Source organism: Trichoplusia ni, unplaced genomic scaffold (genome assembly GCF_003590095.1).
Source record: "Trichoplusia ni isolate ovarian cell line Hi5 unplaced genomic scaffold, tn1 tig00002967, whole genome shotgun sequence".
NCBI classification, from domain to species: Eukaryota; Metazoa; Arthropoda; class Insecta; order Lepidoptera; family Noctuidae; genus Trichoplusia; species Trichoplusia ni.
Genome location: NW_020800309.1, coordinates 160784 through 188723, shown reverse-complemented (window position 1 = coordinate 188723; position 27940 = coordinate 160784). Strand labels below are relative to the sequence as shown.

Here is a 27940-nt window from a genome sequence, read left to right as displayed (position 1 = left end):
ACCTATCTAACATTAAAACAATAGGCAACACGTAAACTGCGAAAAAATACGATAACCGTCCTTACTAACATAATAATAACATTGAAAATGGCAGCGGTGCCGCTATTCTGCCAAATGTATGTGTAGACTATTCCGTTACAAGTTATGATATAGCATACATTATTTCTGTAGACCTTCACATATTTTTCCTTTTGTCAAATACAAAGTTATTGTGTCACGAAAAATTGAAGAGCAACGGTCCCTAGTGGTCGTAGTAAAAAGACATGAGTTTGGATTTCGAGATGACTATAAGAAAAAGAAAAAGGGAAATCGATAGATGAATGGTGTGAGGCTTGATTGATGGTTGATAAATGTTCGGAGGAACCCAAGGGAAAGGAGAACCAAGATATTTTGATGACCAAATTTTTACAAGAGGACTAATTTTTTCAAGTTTTCTTAGAACCAGATCTTATCCGCTATGATGCTATCGGCTATGATGGAATGGGATTGCAATCTCATTGGATATTAACGAACCGTTTTCTGGAAGATACTTTATCGTCTCATCATATCGTCGAAATGGGAACTGCAAAAATGCCATCAAGAAGCAATTCCAAGGCTCAGATAAGTACACTATCATGTATTGCACTAGTCTAAGAAGCCATATTGATCTCCATTGTAGCATGTTTAATCGAATATTATCGAAATCGAAAGGCCGCCATAATCTTGTATAGGTTAAGCGGATCTGACTGTAAGGCCACGTAGCATGGCTATGTGATCGACGTTGATAAATTACATACGTTATCATACGTTCACACCTTCTTCAGGGAATACTAATGCGAAAAACCTTCCGCAAAGGTTAAACATCTAGCCTGTATTAGGTATTTCGTGTTCTATGATTCAAAAGGGGACAATAAAAAAATGGATTGTGTGACCCTTGGGAAGCTGGATTGCTTTTACCTAGAATAAATTAGAGCAGTTTTGTTATTTATGTGGCTCCCAATAACATGACAGTTAAAATAAAAAGCTTTCAGCAACAAAAAATCAGCTGCAACACTACCAGTTTCTGCGACTAGTTCTTTGTGCTGCAACGACTTCGTTGCAAATGCAAATCGGCTCCTCAAACCCCCTTTGGACTTAAAAAGCAGATTTTTTATTCTTACAAGGCCACACCTCAAATCTCCAAAGCATCTCTGTAATCAATGCGAATCGCTGACATAGAAACGGTGTCAAAGCGCATTAAGAGAAAGACCTCAAAGATAGGCAGCTGATAAAAGAATTGTCACATCGTGATAGCAATTTTGCACTAGGTAAGTAAGCAGAATTACGTCATAGCACTTAAGCCTTACAGTAAATACGCTAATAAGGTGAGAGTGGTGACACGATAAAAGGCTTTTACGTCGACGTAGGCATGGGGTTGCATGGGACCCACACTGATTGGTCTTGAGATCAATACTTACATATAGAGACACAATGTTAATAATACATGTTTTTGTACTGTGTAGGGCCGTAGTAAGTAGGGTAGAAAGACTATCGAACCAATTTTACTATTAGACAAGAAAACACATGGGAATACATGTACATTATATTATTTGGTTGGTTTTAAATTAAAGGCGATGATCCTAAAACTGGTTCAAACTAAACAGTTCCAACTGTACGACCTAGGAAACGAACTCCACACGACACGACACGCTGAAACAACAGCTGTAGATCGCAACTGCGGATGTCGAGCTGATAACACACATTCATTGTTCCAATGCTCCAATTCATGTTTTTAGTTCACATATTCCATTTAACTCATGTATTTTCCCGTTACAAGCTTTATTTCATACATCAAGCAACAATCAAGTTCAATGACACGGCTATTTAAGTAACTCACGCGACATCTCACTTTTGGTCCTGCTTGTTTTTTTTCTCTTATACTTAAAAAGGCCAACTGTTGATGTTAAACGGTATAACACTGTTTACTGTATGTTCAAGATAAAGTTGTTAGTTTATATTGCATAACCATTACGCGTGACAATATTGTTTTAATTCGGTTTAATAATTCATGAGTTTCGAATATTTTATTGCTTATTGTTTACTTCAATTTTAATGCATGTCACTTAATTAATACAGCGTTTATTGTACACAAATAAGCGGTTGAACTCAATCAGAAAATTCGATTTAAAACGATTCGCAAAATACAAACATACAAAAGTTATTGTAACGTTCTAAGTTAAACAAGTAAAGGATCCTGTAAGCTAATCTTAAAGTTACCAAACAAACAAGTCTCTCTTTCTCAAAGAAAAACATATCGAGGGAAGAGCAAAATATAACTTCAGCAACTTTCTCTTAAAGCGCCGGTTGTATTGGGTCAACGATTGATTACTTATATAAGGACCAACGTCTAGATGAGCCAAACAAATACAAAAAAAAAATAAACAAATAATAATCAACATTACAAAATAAAAATATGTACCTTTCTAATAAAGAAACTCAATAAAAACAAACACTGTTTCACACAAAAACACAGCACAAAGTCAGTATTCAAGTGACGTTTGTCGTCTGGCTACCAGGGGCGCAGAAACGCAAGAAGCACGAGCGCACCTGTTACCGCGACGCGAGGAGCGTTACTGGCACGGAGCGGTCCATTAGTCCCACACCGCACACGTCACGCGGAAGCCGGTTCCGAACACATCGGCTGAAGGCATCGGCTTCGAAGAAAACCGCGATAAAAGATGCATTCTATAACTGTTCGCAAAAAATGACACACCGCCCATTTACGAAGACGTGCGAAAACGTACATTTGCATTTGACGACACTTAAATTTTGAATTTTATGTGCGTCGTTGTTCATCGCCATTTTTTTTTATCTTTGTTTCGCTAAGCTTGCGAAAGATGAAAAGAAAGTTTTGGAGGCAAAGATGTTATCTCAGTACAAAGTTTCAATGAAAAAGTATAGTTAAGAGAATCAGATTTTATGCATAAATTTTGTGATGTATGCAATTCTTATAATGATGTACTCAAGGGTGCATAATTTTGGTATCCTAAATTATGATGTTGGATTTACCTATCGCAGAGCTGGCAAGACTTCGGCAAGGTTAACAAGGAGAAAATGATCAGAGTGTAGATTAAAATACCACCTTGAGTAATATATAAAAAAGAATCATTTTAATACGAATTGCATCATCGCTTTTCATGCAAAAACATGAAATAGAGAACAATAACAAAAAGATCGTTCTAGAAGTGTTTCATAAGATAATAACAATATAACATATTCCACAATGTCCAATATTGGAGAAACCTAACAGCCGAACTAAACAAACACAAGAGCACTTTATTATATGACCTAGCATTTAATGGAGCTAGCGAAGCACTAACAGTTTGTAAGGCACATTTAGGGCTCTCTAAGATACCATAAGAGAGAAAATGATGGGAGCAACATAGGCACTTAAAAGGAGAAAGCTTGTTGCCAACATCTGGCCAATATAAATGTAGAAATTCATTCAACTCAATTGATTATCATATCGGGTTTTTACTTGTGTGGGCGCACAATGTGAATGGCAAAAAAAAAACTTAATTTGTAATCGAGAGGTAATCGATCAAAACCATATTTATCAATGAGTACAAATTATCAATCAATTACAAAACATGATCTGAACTTGTAACTGATTTATATGTTGATTCAAGGTAAGATAGAGTCACAAAGTGTATCAGCTATTTTGGGTAGAAGGGGTAGGTAGTCGCTAACAGCTAAAATGGGAAATAAAACGTAACTAAAAGTACACTTATTAAAACAGGAAGTCCATATATTAAGTGCTGATATTGCAAAATATCAATATCTTAAAATTTATAGCACATAAATTCGCTTAAAATTTAATTAAAACTACGGAAAATATCGGTTCTTAAAGTAGACGTCCTTATAGCAAATGCTTAAATAAAGTCTGTCACAATAAATTTGTTGGTTTTATTAGCAGAACTATTTTTACTTTGTTTACTTTGTCTGTTTTACGCGACACGGACAGATAATTCTCGTGTGGCTCTAATTAAAACGTTAATTTAAACTAAAATATGCTAACAATTATAAAAGCAAACATGTCCTACGTTTACATTTCGTGCATTCTTTAGATATCAGGTCGGAAAAGTTCAATGACCGGATTTGTGAGCGATGTTGTAGGTTCGTACCCGTGATGTCTGGATAGCTAATTAATAGATTTACTTAGGAATCGCTTTTTTATAATGATTTACTGTGATGATCGAGTAAAATGGACTGTGGAGATCAAATAGATAGTTGCCTAAGGGAAAACACAATATTCAGGTACAACTAAGAAGACATCAATCTATCTAGGTAAAAGGCTAAGCAGAAGAATTCAAAAACCTATTTGTTTTTGTGAACGAAAATAAAAATAATATTTTCTTTAAAAAAACTTAGTAAAATTAAGCGCACAATAAATTATTTTACTAATTAACAAAATAAATAAATTACTTCTCGTAATAATAGGATATACTCCAAATTGTCCTTAGAAGTTGACACCAATACATTAAAGAAGTATCTTACTTATAAACAAACTTTCAACAATAAAGTACAATGTTATGGAACAAAGTAACTTGCTTTAATAAAATACATAATTGCTTTAGTTTCCAATTAATTGTTAGCCGTTATCTCCGTAATTTGTTTTACCTACATTCCAGCGGTAATTATGTTGATCACACATAATATAGAAACGGAAGTCCTGTCTTAAGTGCATGAAGTGTTGCAGAAATTATAGGAAGAACGTTTTGAGTGAGAGCAAAAATACTTAAAATGCAATAATCTGTGTTTACGGATTAGGTGAAAATAAGACTAAGGAATTTTATCCCTGTGTCGCGGGGGGTTTCGCAAACATTCAAATCGCATTTACAAAGATACACAGGTATTCGTTCAAACGCGGGGATCGAACCGGCAACACGTCGGTCTCATCGCTCAGATATTAATAGAATCACACCTATTTCCTCTCATCTGTATAATTAGTACATACCTAGTACCTACATAATAATAATACAATCGTACAATTACCTACCCAACATACAATCATGCAAATAAAATAATATGTTTATGTCATCTGTATTAATTGAGAATAAATTGACTAGATTCAATTTGCATGTATCGCAAACAGGTCGTTACTGTCGTTAGACGTTTCCGTTCGTCCCGTTTCACTAGAAAATTTTCTCTTCACTGTAGTAGCATAGTCAACTGCGAAACCTGCTAAACATCCCCAGAGGGTTTGCGACGATTTGTTCTATTACGTCCGTCCCTTGAGGTTTGTTACTTTCTAACGAGTCCGTCTTTTGTGACACAAAATTGTTTGTTTGTCTGACAGAACCCTGATTAGTCTTCCTAATTTTAGATTACATCTGAAAAAATGTAAGGAGATTCTGAGTCAATAATCTGAGTTTGGAGAGAACCAATATTAAAGGATAAAAAATTGAAGACAAGGCAACAGGAGAGATCGTAATACTTTCCAAAAACTGTTTAATTATGTCGGTTTCTTGGTTCCATAGCATGTCGCATGATTCAGAATGCGAACTAAAACAACCTAAACATAAAACGTCGGCTGGTAAAATAATCCAAAAATACAGGGCAGGAAAAGAACTCTGTTAACAACGATTCAATTCACGATCAACTTTTTACTCAATTTCCGTGGACCATTACGTGGCCAATAAGATCCGTTCTCCCGGATAAGTCTGCGTCGCCGCCCGGCAACTGTTGACTCACCACTCCCAGCCAAACGAAATACCGCCGCCATTTGATACCCTCAAACATTTACACAGTGTTTATCTGTCTACAATTTTATTCTTAAGATCGTCCGCATGACCTCCAGCCCTACTTTCAATAGACACAACAATTACAAAAACAATACATTTAATTTCGCAATACAAAAAACGTTTTGGACAATTGTTAGTTGCAGCGTAACAAATACTTTGAAGTAGAATCGTTACAGTCTATATTGTGAAGACATCAAACGATGATCGTAGCGTGCCAACAAGTCACGGATCATCGATGCCACTTTGAAGCGATTAGTATTAAATAGGAGACGATGGAGCGAGTTTCAACGCCCCGTAAGAAGTGATACCAGCCGGTTTATTTGATATGGATCGAGGTCAATAAGTAGCAATAAATTCTAATCACAAGAAGAGTGAAAACATCTGGAGATAAGCATGCATTATTCATTCTTGTATCCGTAATTTAAGACTATTCGCAAGTGGTATCGCTGAGTGTAAGTTATCAAGTAGACATTTAAGTTAATAGCAGCAGCTAACGCCAGGCAGTTTCTACCGTTACATGGAATTTCACAAATTTGTGGTGAGGGAATGTTCCACGGAGAAGCATTAGTATAAAGAGAGTCGTTTAAGGCGTACGTTGATCCTCTGGAAAATAACATGAGGAAGTTTAACTGTGACTCATTCGAATAAATTGTATTTGGAAACATCCGATTTTATTCGTAAATCAACCTGAATTTAATCATCCTGGGTGTCTACTTGACATTTTTGGGTAATTTTGTTATTATACCTGTGGAAAACTTCTGATCATCAGCTATGCATTGAAGCATTGCTTTTTATGTCAAAACATACCGCGAAAAATGTTTGTGGTCTTTTGTGAGACTTCACTGACCTGTTTTCTTATGCGGTTTGGGTTTATAGACATAATATGTAACCTACACAATCGCCTAAATATTAGTCTCGGAGGGTCGTATCCTTAGGAGCTCAAATAAGTAAATCAGTCACCTTAATACAAGACAATAGGCAGTCTATCATGTTGATTTAATAACTAATAACTTGTTCAGGTCAAAGACTGAGATAAGGCAAGGTGGTCGCAGGTTTTATGATCTCTTCGCGAATCAGAACAACTGAAGCACGTTCTACTAAGATGACTCGAGATAAGTAGGTGACATAATAATTGACACAGTCATATTCTGTACAGCATAAACTGAAGCAATTTACTGAATAGCTGTAAGTAGCTGGGATTTTACAGTTTTAAACAAGTGCAGTGAAGCAAATAATTTTCACAGTTACGCGTGATGTGCACATATTTTTCACTGGAATTATCTAGACTTAAGTAAAACATGACTAAGCTATATGAATAAGTGGTAGAAAAACAACTGCAAAAAGTTGATACAAACGCATGATGGTGCTAAAGCTCTGACGTCACTGAGAAATGATCAGGTGATAAACTTATCTGCTTGAATAAACCTAGGCTTGGGAAATAATAATGAAATAAGAAATTAATTTACTAGTCATGTTCGATTACAATTTTTTCTACTAATAGATAAATCATACATAATATTTATTACCTTACTGAATTACCGAAAAAGCAACTATAATAGGGTAAACTGCTTTTTCGGTAATTCCCTAAAAAAGACAAATTGAAAATGGTTCCAAAAATGACAAGATCCATGACACTGACAAACGAGGACGAAACACGAGAAGAAAAGATTAACAAGACAAAAATACCGTTATATAATATAATTTATAGGTACATAAACACATGATTTCTTAACATAACCTTAAGAAAACGTAAAATTGCAACGGAAACAGCTATTATTGCTCAGTACGTGCTGGGTTTACGGTCCGTCGGCCATTGCGTTCGTTGCACTGACCACTACAACACCGCATGCATATCGATCATATATAATCTAGGTATCAATTATTTCTCAAGTCTCGAAAATAACAGGTTCGTAATTGGAAGGCTCATTAAATATTTGCTAAGGGTACTGATTGTCTTTTTTAAAGATAGGCTTGATATTGTTGCATTGGGTAAGGAACTCTGGATGCCTGCATTGGATGGGTTCGTATCAAACCTGTTCTGAGTTACACCTGCGATTAAAGGGACTGGAGCGGCGTGAAAAGGGCGACGCTTGCAAAGTGATTGAATCGAGTTTTGTTCTATAGAGTAGGGCAAACTGTAGTCCTTTAGAAGCTATGGTGTATTTTTGAGGAATACGAGATACAGGTCTTTTTCTTTTATACTTTGCTGTCATATCAAAATTACGTTGAGAGCAAGCCAGTTAAGTAAAAGTGATACGACATTAAAATAGGATTTATATAACCCTAGCAAAGATATCTACAGAAAAAAAAAAATCGGGAAAAAGGACAATATTGTCCAAAATCCAATATTTAAAGTTTTATTATCTACTGTCATTTTATCTCTCTTTTGCCTGCAATAAGGAAATGAACTGCTATTTCGCGTCGCGAAAAATACGAAAGGAAGTAATAAAGCCATGGTGAAGGTGTCATATGTTTGTTTATTTACGTAAATACAAATGAGGTTAAATAAGTTTTTGGACATACATTTTAATCCTCACATTACAGTGATCAAACAAGGTTCTTGAAAAAGGTTGTGTTTAAATTTGATAACAGCTGGGTGACGGTTTCTAAAAAGAGCTAAAAGCCAGTATAAGTTTGATTGTTTAAGAAGTCAGTGACAATGCCTACAGGATCTAGATAGAACATTCTTTGTGAATACTATCTACCGAATGGTTGAGTAATTCAGGACGCCTGAGGACCTCACCTCATAATAAACCTACTCTAATTGTTGAAGCAAGACAGGAAATAGCACGCATTGCGCTATCTCTTTTCTACAATAGCCACATACTTCTGTAATAAGTGACGGTAATGGGCCAACTATTCTCAAACAAAATAGTATTTCTTTAAAAATTCTTAACAAAATTTAACGTTATAAATGAAGGGAACCTTGATCTTAATATGAAGATTAATTACGCCATTAGTCTCGAAATACTATATTAATAACAAAGGCGCGATCTTTGCGTGCATAATGTATTATTAATGCTAAGTGACGCTGTTTTATCTCTGCGTGTGGTATTGACAGAAATGCCGATAACTCGAACCGAAGTGGCGACAATATTATGAGGATGTCTACGTACAATTGGTAAGTTAAAGGCATGTATTTTGTAAGGATAACTTCCCTTTTTTACACAAAAATACTGAAAAGAATGTATAAAAGTGTGATGCTAATGTCTTAAGAAATACTGAGAGGAGATCTGCGATGGAGCAAATATTAATATTAGCAGTTTTATGAGTGCGACTTAAAGTTTATAGCAATAATTTCCTTTTTTGTCAAAGTGACATATCCTCATAACAAGTTGAGCAAGGTTATGTTTACAAACATTACTTCTAAACAGCCGGGAATCAACAAGTTTTCTTCGTCATTCTCTACCTAAATAAGGAAGTAACACAAAGTATAATAGCAGTAGTCTTGAAGTGAATCCTTAACAAGACATTTCTATTTATTGCATTAGTATGATGTTATTAAAAACTTAGATATCTCTGACTGTTGGCATTACAACGGTTTCTTTGGTCGCGTGCACGTATTGTTCGGAACACAGCATAAACAGATGATTAGATAAGGCATTGTAGTATCACTATCTAAGACTATATCTCAATAAACACAATATTGGTAGAGGTATATTGGTTTATCGAACGGTCTGACCGATTAGATGATGGGGTGTGATGTGGCCTATTAGATGTATAGGGCTTATTGAAGTATGTTGAGGGTAGCTAAATCGATAACAACTTTAGTGTGAAAGGAGTTTATTATAATATTCTTTTAAAAGTAAAACATCTTCATGTGTTTACCAAAGTATTTACAGAAACGTTTATTGAAGATGTAAAGGATATAATAATAGTTAATCGGAAAGAAGTGCAAGAAAAAAAGTCAATCCTAATAACATGAGCATAATAGGAATATTTTTATAATAAATACATATTCAGATGTCAACACTACGATAAAATCTATAATCAAAACTAGAATCATGTACAAGTATGGCAAAAAGCAAACAAGGCTGAATGGTCTAGGTCAAGTTCAATATACAATTAGCATTTTAACCAGCAAGTCAGCATTAAACAACATTTTTCCTTAACTAATACCAAGCTTACAATTCTATGTACAGTTGACGATAAAAGTTTTAACAGTTCCTCGTAAGTACCAAAGGTTACGAATGTTTTCGATTGTGGGTTAAGTCTAGATTGTTTTACGTTAGACTTGATTAGTTTTATTACAGAGTTGCTTCCAAGAAGCAGTAAAAATTGGTGAAGCGTAAGCATATTTGGACGTTGTGTTAGCCAAGCGAGGTTTTCTTTTTCAACAACTACATAATGCACGTTCGAATCATTCGTTTTTTAATTATTTGCTATAATTTCCTTAATTAATTCCTGTGAATTAGGCTAGAGATTGTTTATAGTAATGACATCTTTCTAAATTGATCAGCCTGTCATTAATTTATGGTTTAAGAGTGTTTTTTTTAAGATCTTGTATTTTGAATTATTTTCATCAAAATGTAACCAGTTCATCAAACTTTATACAACTCAATTTGCTTGAACGAAATTTGAAAGGTCTAACAACCCAAAAAAGCAATGCCCTTTAGATCTTACAGACATTTTCGTCTCGAGAGGTGAGTAACTCTATTATGTCTTGTTCACGAGACATTGACCCAGAGATAAAGATTGACATACGTACACATTTGTTTATTGTTTACAATAATTGGCGAAGCGAAACAGTTGCTAAGTTGTTCCAAGCATTCACGTAAGCATGCATAACTACATAACTTTCGACAGTTATGTGTACCAATTAGTTAATCAAACTAGGTTCTGAATGTTACAAATATTTTGGGAGATGGGTGCCCCATGTTTCAAGCCTAACATCTAATGATATGAAGTAAATTAGTTAAAGATATATGGTAATCCCACAGATTGATATACAATGATTAACATTACTTTCAGTTTTTCATTTATCGTTCTATGTACGTGAAGAGCCTTGAGAATTTTGACATGCAGACTGCAGCAAAAGAGTAATGACCGAATGTTAAAACTACCAATTCTAGATCGCTGCTACCCCCAACGACAACCCAAACCAGACTTATAAAGAGCATAACTTAAGAGTAAAACTCTCTCTATCTTTCACAAGAGTTTAGTAGCGACAGATATACATTTAAAAACATCTTCAGTTAATTTACGTTCCGTTTCACAAAACAGATTCGGGGTAAGACCGGGTGTTATTTTAAGTAGTTTATTCGTTGTCTGCGGTCGACGGAAAGTCGATAGTGCCTTTCCCAGGGGTGGGTTTTAAACATAGGTATCTATGTATATGCAGTATAAGGAGGTACAAGGAGCTTTGGAATCTCCGAATGTGTACGAGGCGAAGGGCCGGCGAAATGCATGTCAATTGGGCAAAAAACCCAAGACTACGAGACGAATAATAGGGTTAATAATAATAGGGTTTTGCAGTCTCATGTATTTTATAGAAAATATTATTTTAATAACAGAGTAATAGCAATCGGTTTGTAGTTTCATACAAGCCTTATAATACCAGGTTTTGTATAGGGTAAGTAAGTACACATATCGATAATAAGTAATTACGACAAAAATACATTCGACTCAACATTTTAGTAAACAAGTACCGAAGTATTTTGTACCTACATCCAGATAAGTTTATTTATAGATAATCGTAATTACTTTTTACAAATAGCATAAATACTTGTCATGCTACTGTGTATTTCTGATACTGATAAAGAGGGACTTATTATTACTTAAACTAGCTCTTGCTCACGGTTTTGCCCGCTTAGACGTCGGTTAAAGCTGTAAAGACATTAACCACTTTACAGAAGTCAGGTAAAAGTAGACTTTGTCTTACAGGAGGCTGTCCTCCGCTGTATCTAAAACCGAATTAATCGAAATCTAGCCGTTTGGGCGTCAAAGAGTAACAAACATACACATACACACAAAAAAAACACTCATTTTTTCGCATTCATACTACTAGTCTCACAAGGTATTAAAAAATGCCATATATTAAATGCATCAAACAGTTTTACGTATTGACATATTACTTACAAAATCGGGCTATTTCACCGTGTACTAAGCAAAAAAAACAGCTATATCTCCGTTAATGATGTCATAGTCACAAAAATACTACAAAAAAATTATCAGGTCATATCTTGGATAAGAGTGTAAACCTTTAATCATTGCAATTACTTGCATTGCGTACTTACACAAAAATGTATAGAACTAATGTAATTTTATTAAATTTCCATATCAATGAAGGCCTGAACAGTACCTCGGGTGAAAGCGTGACAGAGCATAACACGGCGTAGACTGGCATCTCTTTTCCACAATTACATATATTACATTTAGTGTCTTTTGGACTAAATAGATGCTGTACATGCAATTTGAGTTGTTATGTGGAAGACAATAACTGTCATTATCGTGTCTATTAAAGTCGAATTACATATTGCTAGAGCTAATGACCTCTAACAAAAACTGATGAACTCTACAATACTCTACATTTGCAACAGGCATAGTATATCACATGTGAATGGTTTTTAGTTTGATTGTTAAAGCATTAAAATTAAATTTCGCTAGAGAAGCTCGCGGTTTCACTTGCCTTTTTCATTAAACTTGAGGTTTTTATTTTTAGACATTGAAATCTTGTCCTCCACTTCTAACATTTTTTTTTGTTTTACTCCTTATTTCGTCAAACATAATTATTACTATAACAATAAAATTAGATGAAAGTCAGGTCAACCATTTAGGATTTAAAACAAATACCATGTAACAAACAAAAAAGTGTTTAAGTGACTCTGACTCGCGATTTTAAGAGTTAAGCGTTTCAGACAGATGGACAGACGCCAGATCCTTAGTATATCGCGTATACCCTCTTTATGTGCAGAACCCAAAAATTTAAAACCAACATATGGCAACAGGTATCAGTCAAACAACTCCATGAGTTCATAACAAGCAAACATTTCTCTTGTTTTTACGATCTTTTTTGTTTACTAAGGAGTAGAACCAACAGTTATAATAACTCATTCTTAATAGTGATTTGTCATGATCAATCACTAGACATATCATATTTTTTCCTGTTATGCTTGTATCATTTCTTACGTGGAAACACTATGTCAGATAATGTTTTATCAGCTTTGTTTTGGGGAATTTGTAACAGATATTTCAGCTATAGGTGTATTTAAGTCATCATGATAGCAACCTTTCCTTTTGTGACAATAGAAGCCTTCATTCAGCAGTGGGATAGAACTATCAAGGAAGAAATCTCAAGTGCCTATCTAAACATTATTCAAGACATATTGACATAAAAAGGCAGTAGACATATCCAATATGCAACATAACTACTAAGTAAATTAATTCTATTAAACTTAATAGTTTATAGTTGTAATTAAAAGGAAGAATACTACAATATTTCGTTTTAAAATAAGCTTATCCAAATATTCACCTACTATAATGTTATCTATATTCTAATACAATATGAAGAAGATAGTGTGACTGTGTAGAAGTTTTATCGGATACAAGGCAGACAAGTCCAAAACAAAATAACAGGAAGGGAATTAGGGATTTCCTTTATCAAGTCTTGATGTAACCACACAGGAATGGGCAATTGGGCCGCTAAATATAGACCAGGGTCTCATGTCTAGTGAGAGATGGTCAAGATTTATTAGTTCCTTACAGACAACCTTGTCTCTGCTACTATTTATTTCTGGATAAGGAAGTTATTGACCAATTGTTTAATATTTTGTGTATCAAATGACCTGTTTACAGTTTGCAGTCAAATCTTAGTAAATAAACCTAGTGTATCATTGGATCTAGTATGATTTCGTTTTTTTTCAGTTCTGTCTCTGCTTATTAATTAGTTTTGTGGTAAGCAAACTTTGTTTTTGGTGCATATTCAATGGATTTTTTTTACAATTTTAATGGAAATTATTTAAAATATTATTTTACCAATACGAAACAAAAGGGATATTCCCAGTGTTGCATTTGTTTCAATTATATTTTGTAACATTACAAATGATTTTTTTTTGCTTCTGTTAAAGACCCTGTAAATAGAAAAAGCTTCTTAAAATATTTATGCTGTGTACTTCAACTGAAATATTAATAAATTAATACTTACTTTTCTTAAACAGATTATTTAACATTAATTTATAAATAACACTTGTAACCTTTTAAGTCTTATGTGCGCCATCATTTATTTGTTAATTGCTAGGTGCTTCTACGGGGACCAAAGTATTAAGTGGTCCATTTAAGTGTTTTTCTTTTTCAGTAAATAAATGTCTCACAACAAAACTCATGTTTAAGGCAGCTCTGTGATATCTTCGGTTTCTTTAGAAGCAAAAAAAAATGATTGTATAATGATACCTATGTCATAATTATATTAATGTTCAAACCTTCCCTGCATGGGAACAGGTCTAGCTGTGGGACATTCATTGGATGGTATTTTATATTAAAATTAATTTGAGCAAGTGTTTCATTAGTTTTCAAAGATTAATTTATTCCCTACTGATGGGACTATTGGACATTTTGAGTTTAAGAGACAGCTGATGAGTCACATACTTGGTTTATATTTCTTCTAACCAGTGCCTGTGAACACAGTTTTATTTTAAATAAAAATGTGTGCAATTTGCTCATACTCATTAATGTAGATTTACTTTTGTTTCTATGTTTTTCTACTACTTATAAGGAAGTAAATACAAATCAGCCAAAACTCAGCTTGAAATAAAATTGATGCAGAACTTTTTGCAGTATGACTCAAGGTGGAAAATTTGGATTCATAACCTAACCAGAAGTTATTTTTTCTCCTACTTTCAAGTTGCCTACTTTAAGTTTCATGAATAAACATGGCATTGAAATTATTTACACAATCTGAGTCACGCCTGGTGAAACTAATTTTCTAATAAACAAACACAGAATTAAGGACTTACAATTAGTTCGAAAAGTACGTAAACATTATGAATATTCTCGGATAAACTAAGTCTAACGGAAAGATTTTGTGAAACGATAACGCTGTGGATTTAGGTTGTCGTCAATATCACAATAATAAAACAAATCGAGAGATAACACAATGTAAACGGTCACTAAAACGAGGAAAACAATCCCTAGAATAACAGAAATTAACAAGGATATAAAACTTCCCCAGTCAAGTGGAAGCGGAGTAATCGTTCGAAACACAGTTTATGCAACTTTTAATACAAAATAATAATTTAAAACCGTTACCTTTTGAAACAATCACAGTGCGACACAGGTCAACAGGAACAAAGTAGGTTGCCGTCCAGCGTTCAGTACGAAAATTACACGTGCAACGGCACTTTATAACAAGAGTAAACACTAAAGACTAAAATTTCGCAATAGCTTTATCCCACAAACTAGTTATAACAATTTTAATCAAAAATAATAAAAGACTTTCTTGCAAAATAATATTCACAACACGCATACGATACGTTTCTTGCGAAAAATCTGACATTAGTGACAGTTATGTGTTTTTTTCGGTTTCCTACTCCTTGACTGCACGAAACCGGTTACGCAGACTTGTTGGTTTATACTTCTTATTTTATTCTATTAATTTCTTAATTCTTTGGAAATTGAACTATGTAAAATTTTGCTATTTATTATATGAGTAAAAATGCTTGAATATATTTTTAATTCTCATATATATCAAAAAGTTTGACCACGTGATTACAGAGCCATCTATGAAATTATGATTCAACTACAAAGCACTGATGTCAGCCACCCGAACTGATGTCAGACTGTCGGTAGTTTTTTTCTTCAATTAGTTTTACTGAAATCTCATAGATGGCGCTATTCTAGCTCTTGTGTCAAACAGCTGTTAATTATTAATTTCAATAAAATGTTTGAACATTTGAATATGTAATTCGTGGAGGTAGGGAATCTTTCAGCAGTTGATATATTTTTATAAACATTTTTATTGGTATTGTCAACAGATGGCAGTACTTTAAAATGATGTAAAGTTATTTATTTTATCATTTATGTACGCAAACGAAAAACAGTAGCACAAATTATAAAAGAGGAGTTTAAAGGTATTGTTTAATATTAATCTGCTTTAGGGGTTATTGTCTTTCTTGGCTAAAACGTAATGAAACAACAAATAAAACTGAAACATTTTATTTAAATTATAACTTTTCTTCATATAAATAACGCTCTCTTTATATGTATCTGGAAGCCTCTACATAAACATAGTAAAGTTTAAATGTTATACAACTAGGTATAGAATAAAATACAGAAAGTAGCTTAGATAAAATTAATAATAGCTTAAAATTATCTTCGAAGTACGTAGGTACAATATTGAACGCAGTCAGCAAGGTGATCACTCCAGGCAATCAATTTTCACCTAGAAAACAAATTACAGATTATACACGGATCATGGACAAGTTGATTAGTCACTGATTCGCGCCAATTTCCTTACAATATTTACACAACTATTCGTTTTACTATGGTAATCAAATTGAATACTTTTTTTATGTAGCTTATTTAAGTGAAATTAGTTCTTTTTATGCTGTTTTAATATCATTAAATAATATCCTAGGATAAAATAATGTAGGATTCTACGGAATTAAGTAAGTATACCTGTCTGCTAATTGGTAGTAGTATTCTAAATATTTTCTTACAAATGTACCTATCGTTCTACAAGCAAGACGATATTATTATAAATACAATTCCTAACATGCAAAATCATAAAACACACAAATTCATGCAATTAATACAAGACCATTGTAAGTGAAAACACAATGTTTAAATTGATCGTTGATTTTGGCTAAAATAATAAAAAGTAAAATTAAAAATACAAAACATAGATTTAAAAACCATTAAGTAAGATAAAATGAACATCACAGCTAAAACTTCTAAAAATAAATGGTTATTTATTGATAAACTTAATACAATTTTTATCAATGTTCTAAAAATATGTGACAAGTGCTTTATTTAAGGCCATTAAATGCTTTTTATAGAGATGGACTGGTTTGTATGGCTTGAGAAAAAATCATACATTTAATTAATGCAATTATAATAGTATCTAGGTTTTTTCATTTCAACAGAATTCCTCATAGAGCTTTTCAGTCGATCTCCATTTAGGAATAAAGTTACATTATAACGTCTACATTATATTATTAGCATAGCGATAATTGTGATCATTGCCAGCAGTAAACCGAGCAGCGTCAACCAGTCCAAATCAGCCAGGTGTTGCGAGAACATCAGTGTGTAGGTACAAGCTAACATCAACGTGCCAGAGTCGTGCCAATCGCGCTTCGACTGCGCGCAATCGCCTGCAGAAACAAACAAAAACAACGCAAACGATAAAAAAAACTAGTTAGTACAGGCAACTAAATATTAACAAAGGGATGGGGTTGTGAACACAAAATGTGACATGACAACAAAAAGCTGGATGCGATATGGTTAAAGCGAAAACCAAACACCATGCATGATAATGGACCACGTACCTCCGCTATCTTTTTGAGTATTGTGAGTTTGCCTTTTAGTTCTCCATGGGACTACGTTCGTTGGCAGTGAGTTGCTTTGACTAGGAGTTTCATCGGTTTGGTCTACAGACAACCTTCTTAGATGTTGGTTCACTGTTTGAACCAACTTAGGTGAACTTAATTCATCGCGTACTTTATTCTCAGCGTCTTCTTCATTTTCATTTTCATTGGCGACTCTTTTAGCACTACTCTCTAATTTAAATATAGTTGCTAATTCTTCAGAAGAGTTATATTCTGTTGAATCGGCTGCATCCTTCTTTGCATCTAAGTCGTCTTCGTATATCGACAGGTTAATTGATGCTCTATGAGGAACGGATTGGTTACTAATATTTTGTGATGCCTGATTCAGTTTTTCAGTAGCTTCAGCCATACCAGTAGTTTTCTCAGGATTAGTATTATTACAATCCTCATATTTAGGTCCTTTTTGTGTGAAAAGTTTTTCGTTAACTTGACAAATTCCAGCTATTAGGTCAGATATTCCATCTTTTAATTCTTGGAAAGCGTTAATTTCATTAATTTCCTTTATTTTATCATCAGAATTTAGGAAAGGATTTAATGAATTGATGACTGGTAATTTTGGTTCTGGAAGTGTTTCCTTTTCATTGACTGTTTCTATTTTAACAGAATCGTCTTTGACTGTCAGGGGAACGACATCAGGTATCAACGTACTATCTGGTATCACAACCGTAGTTTCTTGAGCTTTTAACTGTTCTTCAGCTTTTGCAATATAGTTTGAGAGTTTAACACTCTCATCATCAAAATTAACTTCTTTTTCGAAACTATGCTTTAGCTGATCTTCTACTTTGTGCAACTGATTAGATATAGCCATAAGACTATCTTCTGTCTTTTTGCCTTTAGAGTCTTCATTGACGTCATTATTGTTAACAGGTTGGCTTTCTTTCTGATCATTAACAACTTCAGAGCGAACATTTACAAGCTTGACTTGAGGGACTGGGTCATCGAAAGATTTACAAGTTAAACCATTTAAGAATGATTGTCGACTATCAGTGATTCTGCTTTGAATGTCAGATTTCTTTTCATTATTGTTTCTATTTTTGTCCAATTCTGCTAGAGCTACTCCTAACTTATTACTTGTGTCCATAGCTTCCTGGGCCAGCATGCTAAGAACCTGCTGAAACTCATCTTTCGATGAACGTTTAGATGCTTGTGGCGATCTGTTTGATGGTGATGAGCTTTTGGACTTATCACATGATGGTGGCTTAGCAAGGTGCTTATCATCACTATGAATGAATGAATCATCTTTTGCGAAATGATGGGTGGGTGCATGTGTGTTATTGACAAATAGACTGACAGTGTTGTGTCTTTGCTTTACCTTGTTACGAGGATAGTGGTCTTGCTCGTTGTCGTTACTTTCGAATGTATTGCGAAGACGTTTCATAACATCACTGTTGCTGTGTGTCTTTTGTAATGAAGACATTTTACTCGTGTTTAAGGCATCGTCGATCTCTTTTTGAATCATAGTAAATATGTTAGCGGATAGAGATCTAACAGCTCTTTTCTTTTTAAGATTAGCGGCAGAGTCTTTTGTATACGGATACTCAGAGTAACCGTTGTTATTGATAATGCCACTATAATCTTCACCATTGAAGTGTGAGGAATGCCTGTTATCTTTTCTTAGACTTCTATATGCTAGATCGTCAGAGACCAGGTCTGGTGACCGTCTTGGAATAAACCGCGATCTACCTTTATTTTCAGGTGTAGCATGAAGGTAATCACTTTGAGGGGCCGGCGATACTGGTCCTATGGGTATGCCAAATGGCGGTTGAGGATCCAGAGTCTTCAGTCGGCTATTTGTCTGTTTTATGTTTCTATAAACGACGTCGTCATACACTATATCTGGCTCGTTTCGTTCGGACTGCCTGTCATCATCGGACGCGTACGGCACATACACAGGTGACGCCAACATGTAACTTATTTGTGATTGAGCATCTTTATAGTTGGGTTTATCTTTTGTCAAAGAATTCATCCTCCTAAAAGCCATGTCATCTTGTAACTTATCGGGTAACGTCGACCGTCTCTGTGCGCGTCGCAAAGGCGTCGTTGGCTGACTTCGCAGTTGAATCTCGTCATCGTTTCCATTCCAATCGTTAAAATGGTCGTTAAACTTAGGCGTCATTAACTCTCGACGTTCAGCTCTATCTAATAGATCTTCGTCGCCTAAACCTAAGCTATTGTATATGGCTTCTAGTTCATTGAGAGCGTCGTCAAGGTTAGTAGATTTTCGTCTCTCTGAACTCTTTTCGTCATCAGACGGTACTTGATATATGCTAGGAACATATGTGTCAGATTTATGCCTAACGTGCGTTTTCGATGTCGGTGATGAAACAGTTTTTGGTGGTTCCACGGTGACAGATCGCTTGTACTCTGTCGTCGCCTTCCAAACTTTAGCTCCGTCGGTTGTGTCGACGGACGAACTTTTAAAAGCAGTTTTGTTTTTATTTTGGATATCGGTGTTTTCTTGGCCTACTTTATTTTGTTCTAAATACGGAGCAACTCTATGCAGTTGAGCGCTGTTTGAAAAGTCACTACTACTCCTCGAGTTCGCGTATATGTTTTGCTGACGTCGCTGTCTTTCGGCATCATCAATCTTTTTCCAAAACTCAGACGCATTTCTTGGACGACGATACACACTCTCTGCGACGTTTTGTGTAGCTTGTGAGTCACTTAAATACTGATTCTCAAGCCCGTTCTGACTAGTTTTAATGCTTATTGGTCTTCGTGACCTTGGGCTTTGATCGGCGTAATACAAATAATCATGTTTCAATTGAACTGGTTCTGGTTTTACAATATTTGTTGGACCTATTGACTTTCTCCATGGCGGTGAATTAGCATAGAGTCCATAATGATTAGGTTCCGCAGAAACTGAGGCTGGCCTACGCGGTTGTTCATTTTTTATTTGGTACGTCTGTACATATTCATTGTTTTGCATTGCGATATGGTCCTCAGAGTTTGAGATAGGTCGTCGCAATCCATTGAAGCTGTGACTTAGTGATCTTTCCTGACTTCGTCTCATGACTCTTTCAAAGTCATTATTAGGAACGCCGTGCAAAACATTTTGCTGCGTATTGGCCATCCTATCTGCTACCATCGGGTTATTTTCGTAGTACATGGATATAGGGGTAGTGACTTTTCTATGCATATCACGGGGAGGAGGCACCGGCGGTGCTTTCTCTTCTCTTTTGACATTTGTAACGTTCCCTAAGGGAAACTTAACGTACATAATGTTTTCGGGATTTTCGTATTGACTGCTAACACTCCTCTCTCTGTTATTATTAGCATAAAGCGTTTCTCTGTTAATGTTACTGGTTGGAATCGAATAGTTAATATGCTCATTGTTAACTTTTGCGTTAAAATTAATGGATGATGGGTAACTTTGTGTCGATGGGAATGATGATATTGATTCGGATTTCATAGGACGGCGATTAGCATCATTAGTGTAAAGTTGTTCGTTTTTTATCTTTTGTGTTTGGTCACGTTTGCAAGTTCCATAGCCGCTACTTTGGCTCGTTGGTGTCCTTGTCAACATTTCGACCTCAGCCTTTGTGTATCCTTGTTGTAATAACTCTGCTTCTTTATTCAATTGATTTTCTTCATCACGAGATAACCGTTTGATGTATCTCTCGTTTCTAGCGCTTCTAGACCTTTTGTTTAACGAGCTATCACGTGAACGCATCAAGGAATCTTCACTTCTGAATCTGATCATCAATGATGAATTTGATGACTTGAGTGATTCTTCTTCACTGCTCGACTCTCCTCGCATACTATTCCTTAAAGCTTCGACTCGAGCTTTCAATCTTCCTTTCCTGGTTTTCTTAGTAGATGTCTCCAAAGTTGGTCCTAGCGATCTGTTGGAGTTGTCTTCTCTCAAGCTGAGAGATTCTTTGGAGGCTCTGTACAGTTCTTGAGTTTTCGCACGATAGTTTATGAACCCCGCGGATGGATCAGACAGCACACCATCATCTGTAACATCTCGAAGGTTTGGTTTGGCTAAACTCTGTGCTCTTCTCGAATCCCTAATGACTATGTGATCAAAATTATTGACTATTGGAGTCTTCTTCTTCTTTTTTGACTTTCTTTTAGATGGTGAGCGTGTGCTGACTCCTTCGTCACTTTCTGAAGAAGAGCCACTTTCATCTTCTTTTTTCTTCCGTCTGAATAGCTTTCCGATGGACCACTTCTTGTCCTTCTTTCTTTCGGCTTCTTCTGGAGGGGCAGGTCTCTCCACGCGGCGCTGGACAGTGGCATACTCTTCTGTGTAAGGACGGTACGTCGCCGTGGGTGCCGATATATCTCGGTGAGGGACTGGTGGGGAGTTGACAGCCTGGAAACGGGAGAAAATATAAATTAACTTTGCGTCTGGAAAGGAAACGCGTATAATACGATTATGAGCCAAAATAATCTGCTCAAAATGAACATTTAGATAACTCGTTTGCGTCATATGTAGCCGTGTCCCAAAAAAGCATTAGGTATGATTTGTATGGTAATTTTAGGTACGACAAACAATATCCCTGTGAAATAATAGTGGTTTCTCATAATAGCCAGGCAGGTACCTCGCCTTGCTGTCTGTAGAACAGTTTCCAAGGGCGTCGGTTTGGCGTAGCGTCAAAACGTTTGTAAAAATGTTATGAATATGAGTTTGTATTGTTTATAGACTTGAGAGCGGAAGCGTTTTAATTATTTCTTGTGTTTTTATCTAATGTTAAAGTTCAAAAGCGTTTTGACAAAATGTTTTTGTGTATATTTTGTATTTATCTTGTTATATTATTGTAACTTTGTATTACAATAAAATGTGGAATGGATAATAAAAACAAATGAAATCATTGCGTATGTGTGTCTTTGTTTATTTAATTATGAATTAAAATCTTACTAATTAAAACTAAAAGCCCTACGTAATTACGTGTCACGCGAGAGACTGGCATATGTGAACTAATAATAATTAATTTTAATAATAAATTCATTAGTGCTCGAGAAGTGAGACATTCCATCTATAAGTATTTGAAAGTAATACAGACATCTAATTCAGACATTCCCAGTTGTTGCTCTCGCACAAGACACTTATTATTAAAAAAAATAGTTTAATGTATACTTTATTGAATGCCATTCATTGTTTACATGTTTGTGACGCGTTTTAGGCGGAAGAAAACAAATTTAGAGGAAATGAATTGCGTTGAATTATTTCTTGAGAGCTATATTGTTTGATCTTAAAAAAACACTTCCTCAGTGAGTACTTTGATCCTTGTGTCGCATAGGTTCCAAAAATATTCAAGTCACATTCACAAAGATAGGTAGTACGTACCCAGAGTCAAAGCAAGCATTCGTGGATCACACAAAAGCTTGTCCCACGCGGGGAAAGAATCCGCGACAGTGGGTTTGGTGAAGTTACCTTAACCACTCGGCTATCCGAGAAGTCAAATTCACAGTTAAGACGGCTACTAGACGTCCTAATCTTCAGTATGAATACGAATAAATGTACACCATGACCCATGTTACGCGTATACAGATTTGATGAAAAAAAACATGTTTAAAAAACTGGTCTTGTTTTTAAATAAATTCCGACATTTCACACGTTATGCAACTGACAAAATCGGGCAGTTATATAAAAACGTTTTATCAAAACAAAACAGTATTTATCGGTCGGTTATCTATCAGTTTTACGTAGGTATTATATTTTGCAGCTGTTTTGTAATAATTCGTTATAATCCGTGTAGTGTTTATGAAGTTTACCATTTGTTATGAGTGCGTATGAAAGTTTATATATATATTTGAGTATTGGATGCACTATTCCTAAGACTTGTTTTGAGAAATTCTTCTTTGACTTCTCATTATTCTTAATGCTCATTTTTTACATTATTTTGCTCTCAATCGTTTTCAGATTACTCGCGATTTCTTTTGTGTGTAAAATGCCTTAAAATTATGTTGGTGTCCGATATTTTTAGTAGCTATCATTTAATTTTTATTTTAATAATAATATATATAGTTCATAGTTAATTCCAAGAATCCTACTCCAAAGTCTTAAAAACAAGTGTTCTAGACAAGTTTAACTCCACCACAATAATTAATAAGAACCAACCATGCATCTCTTAACTAATGAATGTAGTAAACCGACTGTAAATACCTAAAACTATTACCAGTGTCAGATATAATGTCAGATACAATGTCAGATGTGTGTCAGACATCTAGTTATACTCGACACCCGAGATAAACGCCACTGTAACACTAGGGTTTAATCTGAACACTTTCAAACGGCCGTGGCATAGGAATCTAGAGGCCAGAATGAAAAAATCTACGTTACAAACGAGTTCTTATTCAAAACAAATGATAATCAGATGATGAAAAGGAATGGAATTAGGAATATTGCCAGTTAGGGTGTGATTTTTGTAACCGAATTAACATAAATAAATTAAAATTTATGGCTACAGAGGTAAGGCGTATAGTTTCTCAAGTTAAAAACTTATTAAGTTTCATTAGATATACCTAGGTATTTTATGTTTCTAAATCCACGTACACGTTTGAGATTTTAAAGTCTTCTTGTGCAAAATAATGTTATAAAACTAATCACCAGTGACTTTAAATCATCTTTACGGCGACGCCACCCATTAGAGTACCTATCTAAGTAGATATACATTTTCAAAAGACACAACTTACAGGTAAGAACGATCTGAAATATTCATTGTTCGTCCTCTCAGCGACTTCAACCATAGCGACCATAATTCGTTATAAAATAAACACTTATTTAAAGAACATTTACAAATATTCACACCCACTTCAGTAGTTTTGGCACGACCTAGCTAACGTACGATTTAACACAATATTACGCACAGACACACACTCATACATATCACTATTATTAATTTAATGCACTGAAATGTTTCCCAGCGAAATTCAATTTGAGCATCTTCAGTCTAACAATATAATTAAAACAAACACCACCCGTAAAGACGTATTTTTAATCACAAATATTTGCTAAAATTAACGTAACGGCAAATTTAAGAAACTATTTATAAGCAGTTTGTTAATCAATTTGTTTCGGCACACTTAGAAGAAATGATGTAAATATTATTTAGCGACGGAGTACAAACAAATGACTTGAGCTTTAAGCGCGGGCGCACCGCCGACGCTGCGCGTGCGACTCGCGGGCGATGCGCGCGCGCCGACTCGCGATAATTTCGGCCAACGATCCGCGTCTTATCCTATATTTCTTCGCTATAATAACACAGGCGCCCGATGCTCCACAAATCTAGCTATTTATATCACTCACATTTTTTTATTTAGATGCAATTTTCGTGTTGAAAAGGAATCGTTAGATGTTTGTCGGGATATTAAAAATAAAGGCGCGTGTTAAGGAAGTGCTGTTACCAATGAACAGGGCATATTAAATAAAATTTATATAATAAAACGTGATTGATAATGAAGTCAGATGTCGACAGACGTTCATTTAGCAAAAGATAAGAACCGCAGATAGATGTTTTGATTGGAGTTTGTAAGGTAACGCTATTTGCTTGATATTTTGGGGCAAAGATCACTGGCCCAAAATAAAAACAGAATCACGCGACATGGTCGTTTCAATAAAAATATTCAGAACGCAATAAATATATAAATACTTTCCACCTGAACTATGAACTAGCGCGGACAGAATTAGCCAAGACGATGCGAAACGAAGGAATCTTGGAATTTTAAAACAACCAGTTTGAGTGAAGCTACTTATACTTCAAAAGGCAAAGAGTAATACTAAACTCGTAGTTAGTGCAAAGACTGGAGCAAATGAAGTGAGGAAAGCTCTGTAGGAAGCCAAATATAACTCGGCTGAGTCAAGTGCACGTTAGTGTTGAAATGCTATTCGATATAGTTCTAACTATGAAGATAGAACTCATAGACGAGGTCACTGCTAGCAGACAACAACTATTTGTGAACAGCGGATATCACGAAAACAGACTAACGATAATTTGTTTATAAATCTGTTTCATTGATGTTTCTGGTGTATCGTTTAAAGCTTCCACTGGAGAGAAAGCTAGCTATGATGCTTGCTTGTTGGTTAAGTCATCAAAATGTTATTGTTATATTTTTAAGGTGCATTGTTCAAACTTAAATAAAACACAGGCAAATCGGTTGATCTTCCAAATATATTTAATGATCAAAAGATAATCTAAGATATAAACGCTTGTTAAGAATATTTAGATGAAGGCACACAAAAGATTTTCAATTCAAAAAAGAATCAGATTAAATCGTTACGTACAGAGACTAGTTACGTAGTCAAAGTACTGAAGCGCAACATTAAAAATCCATTTCGAATCACAAATGTTTTTGTTGGCAGTACTTACTCTGAATGTGTATAGCCAAAACGCGCAAACGATGCAGCTTTTTGTTACCCTGTTGTATTGCTAACCGATCCCCTAAAGCCACACTCATCCAAAACATACGATTGTGAATGCGACTCTTGTGCCAAAAATACGTCGCGTCGATGCATTACTTGTTCTTTTTACTCGCTATAAAATACATCACGAACAACATATCGTTAGGAATGCGATCGATGCTAGCGAAGCCATTTAAAACGACTCTTTCTAAGTGGTTGTCTCGAATAGATAGAATTCTTCCCATCCTAATTAAAAAAAAACCCTTTTTAATTTCGTAACGTGTGGAAAAAACTCTCCAAATTAATCCAGTCGAACAATGATCGGTTATATTTAGAATCTCATTCGGTATCCGTCACGTCCGTCCGTCTAAACAAATTAAAACAACATCTCCATTGGAACAGCACTATTTAATTAAGCCTGAAAAATGGTGGGGCGAACCGCTTCAGATACACTCCATTAAAAATAGGACTGACTTGGGAGCGATTTATACCTTGTCGGAATAATTACAGCGCCATGGAATCAAATCAAGCCAAAGATTATTCAAGACGCGGTCCATAAACTTCAATTAATTACTGAGGAAGGTAAAAGTAATGATAGTACTGAACAGAATGATCTTTCTTGAAAGGAATTAAGAAATGCCAATCATGAAACGGGTTCCAAAATCGTTGAATCCAGTCTTAATTTTTTATACAGAGAAGCCATTTAGATTATAACAGTAAAATAGTAAATTGATGTTGCTGAAAATTGGGAACCGATTTTCATTGACCCCAATTCTTTACTGATCTTATTAGGAAGAAGTAGTAAATGTCTAAAGCAAGAATATCAGCGTAAATTGGTTGTCGTCACAATATGTAGGCAGGTCAGGTAATTGCAGCTGAAGCCGTGATCAGAAATAGAACAGCGTAGTCAGATGATGTAACGTTTCGTTTGATCGCTGTTGATCTAGTATTTGAGTAGATGTATGAGCATACATTGTTTTCAGATATAACACGTTGAAAGAGAACAGTGATCTAATTAAATACCTATACCTATAAAAACATTTTCTGTTCTCGTTAAAAAAATTGGCTAATCGTATATTTCTCCAGTATCAAATCTAAAATTTCAGAACACAACTAAGAGAGTTAAATCAATTAAGTGTAAAATTGTAAATCTGTAGAAAAAAGTATTAACTGAATTTAGCATTTTTTTAATAACTTACCCTAGTAAACGTAACATCATTATAACATATCAGTGTCATCACCGAAAACAATCTATTTACAATTTCATACATTCAAATACAGCACGTATTAGTCATACGCACCATTTCCACAGCTCCCATCTGTTTTCCTCCATTCATCAATCTGGTGCCAGTAAATAATTCATTTAATATAGCTAATAATATTTCTTACGAGTCGTATTAACATCACCTCGTGAACGAGAACGAATCTGTCATTCTTAACTGATGGTTACGCAGACGACCACCCATAGAATACGTCACAAGCAGCTACGCATTTCCGTTCCAGAATCACATGGATTTATGGACTTTTATATTTTTCAGACAAGACACAAACAACATGTTCATCGACTTTAGAAAAAATCTTGTTTCTCTCTTCTTTGTTTTTAATATAAGTAAGTGCGGTATCTCGTAAGAGTTAAACAACAATACGAATTCTTTTAGCGATAATGTTTAGAAGTTTGTTGCTTTCATAAGGCTAAGTGAATTGGACTGGAGTTTCTAGTCTTCACTATCGATTTAGAAAATTGTATCTCAAAGTTTGGATTAGGTTTCAATAGAGTTTACGGACAATCTTCTGGTGATATAACTTTCAGCATGTATCTGTTTTGAACTAAGATGGCTGATTGTTTACAACTTTACACGAGATATCGAGACCTAAAAATGACTTCGCTTAGAAATGTTCGTCGAAAGATAAAATAGATAAGTATGACGATAATTTAATTTAACTTTAAGATACAAACGAAACATGAAGCCCTTAATCTCGATGAGTTTAAGTTGGGAAAACAAGTGAAAGTTAAGCTTTTGTGGCACCTTATCATTCGACCCACGATTTCAGCGTTGTTGTTAAATATGGCTCCCGTTTGTGTTATCTCTTTGCCTGCTTCTATCTTATAACTTTACTTGATTGTGGTTGGAAATCGTAAATCGAATGATCGTAATCCTTGTGCTTCTATTTTAATCTTTCCGATTAAGTATTTAGGGTTTAAAAAGGCGTGACTGAATTACTTGACTTTGATAAATTCCATATGAATTTGAGTAGGGTACAACACAAACATGATAACTTCAAAGAAT

The 27940-nt window shown here is 34.9% G+C and overlaps 2 protein-coding genes across 16 annotated transcripts in view; both read right to left on the bottom strand.

Annotated features, from left to right (window-relative positions):
- The window catches only part of LOC113507610, a 411058-nt gene extending 395791 nt beyond the window's left edge, over positions 1-15267 (bottom strand). For 5 of the 12 annotated variants that reach the window (XM_026890477.1, XM_026890479.1, XM_026890480.1 and 2 more), the window contains exon 1: positions 15006-15263. The gene's annotated coding sequence lies outside the window, so the exon portion shown is untranslated. Of the gene's footprint in view, positions 1-2437; positions 2741-15005 lie in introns of those variants that run through there. The other 7 variants (XR_003401880.1, XM_026890475.1, XM_026890474.1 and 4 more) reach the window with 4 other exon arrangements.
- Positions 15268-15895: 628 nt separating this feature from the next.
- The window catches only part of LOC113507609, a 141476-nt gene continuing 129431 nt past the window's right edge, over positions 15896-27940 (bottom strand). For 2 of the 4 annotated variants that reach the window (XM_026890466.1, XM_026890467.1), the window contains exons 2-3: positions 17243-21623; positions 15896-17068 (exon numbers count right to left, since the gene is read on the bottom strand). In XM_026890466.1, coding sequence (XP_026746267.1) covers positions 16905-17068; positions 17243-21623 — 4545 coding nt within the window. In that variant the 3' untranslated portion in view covers positions 15896-16904. Of the gene's footprint in view, positions 17069-17242; positions 21624-23947; positions 24864-27940 lie in introns of those variants that run through there. The other 2 variants (XM_026890468.1, XM_026890465.1) reach the window with 2 other exon arrangements.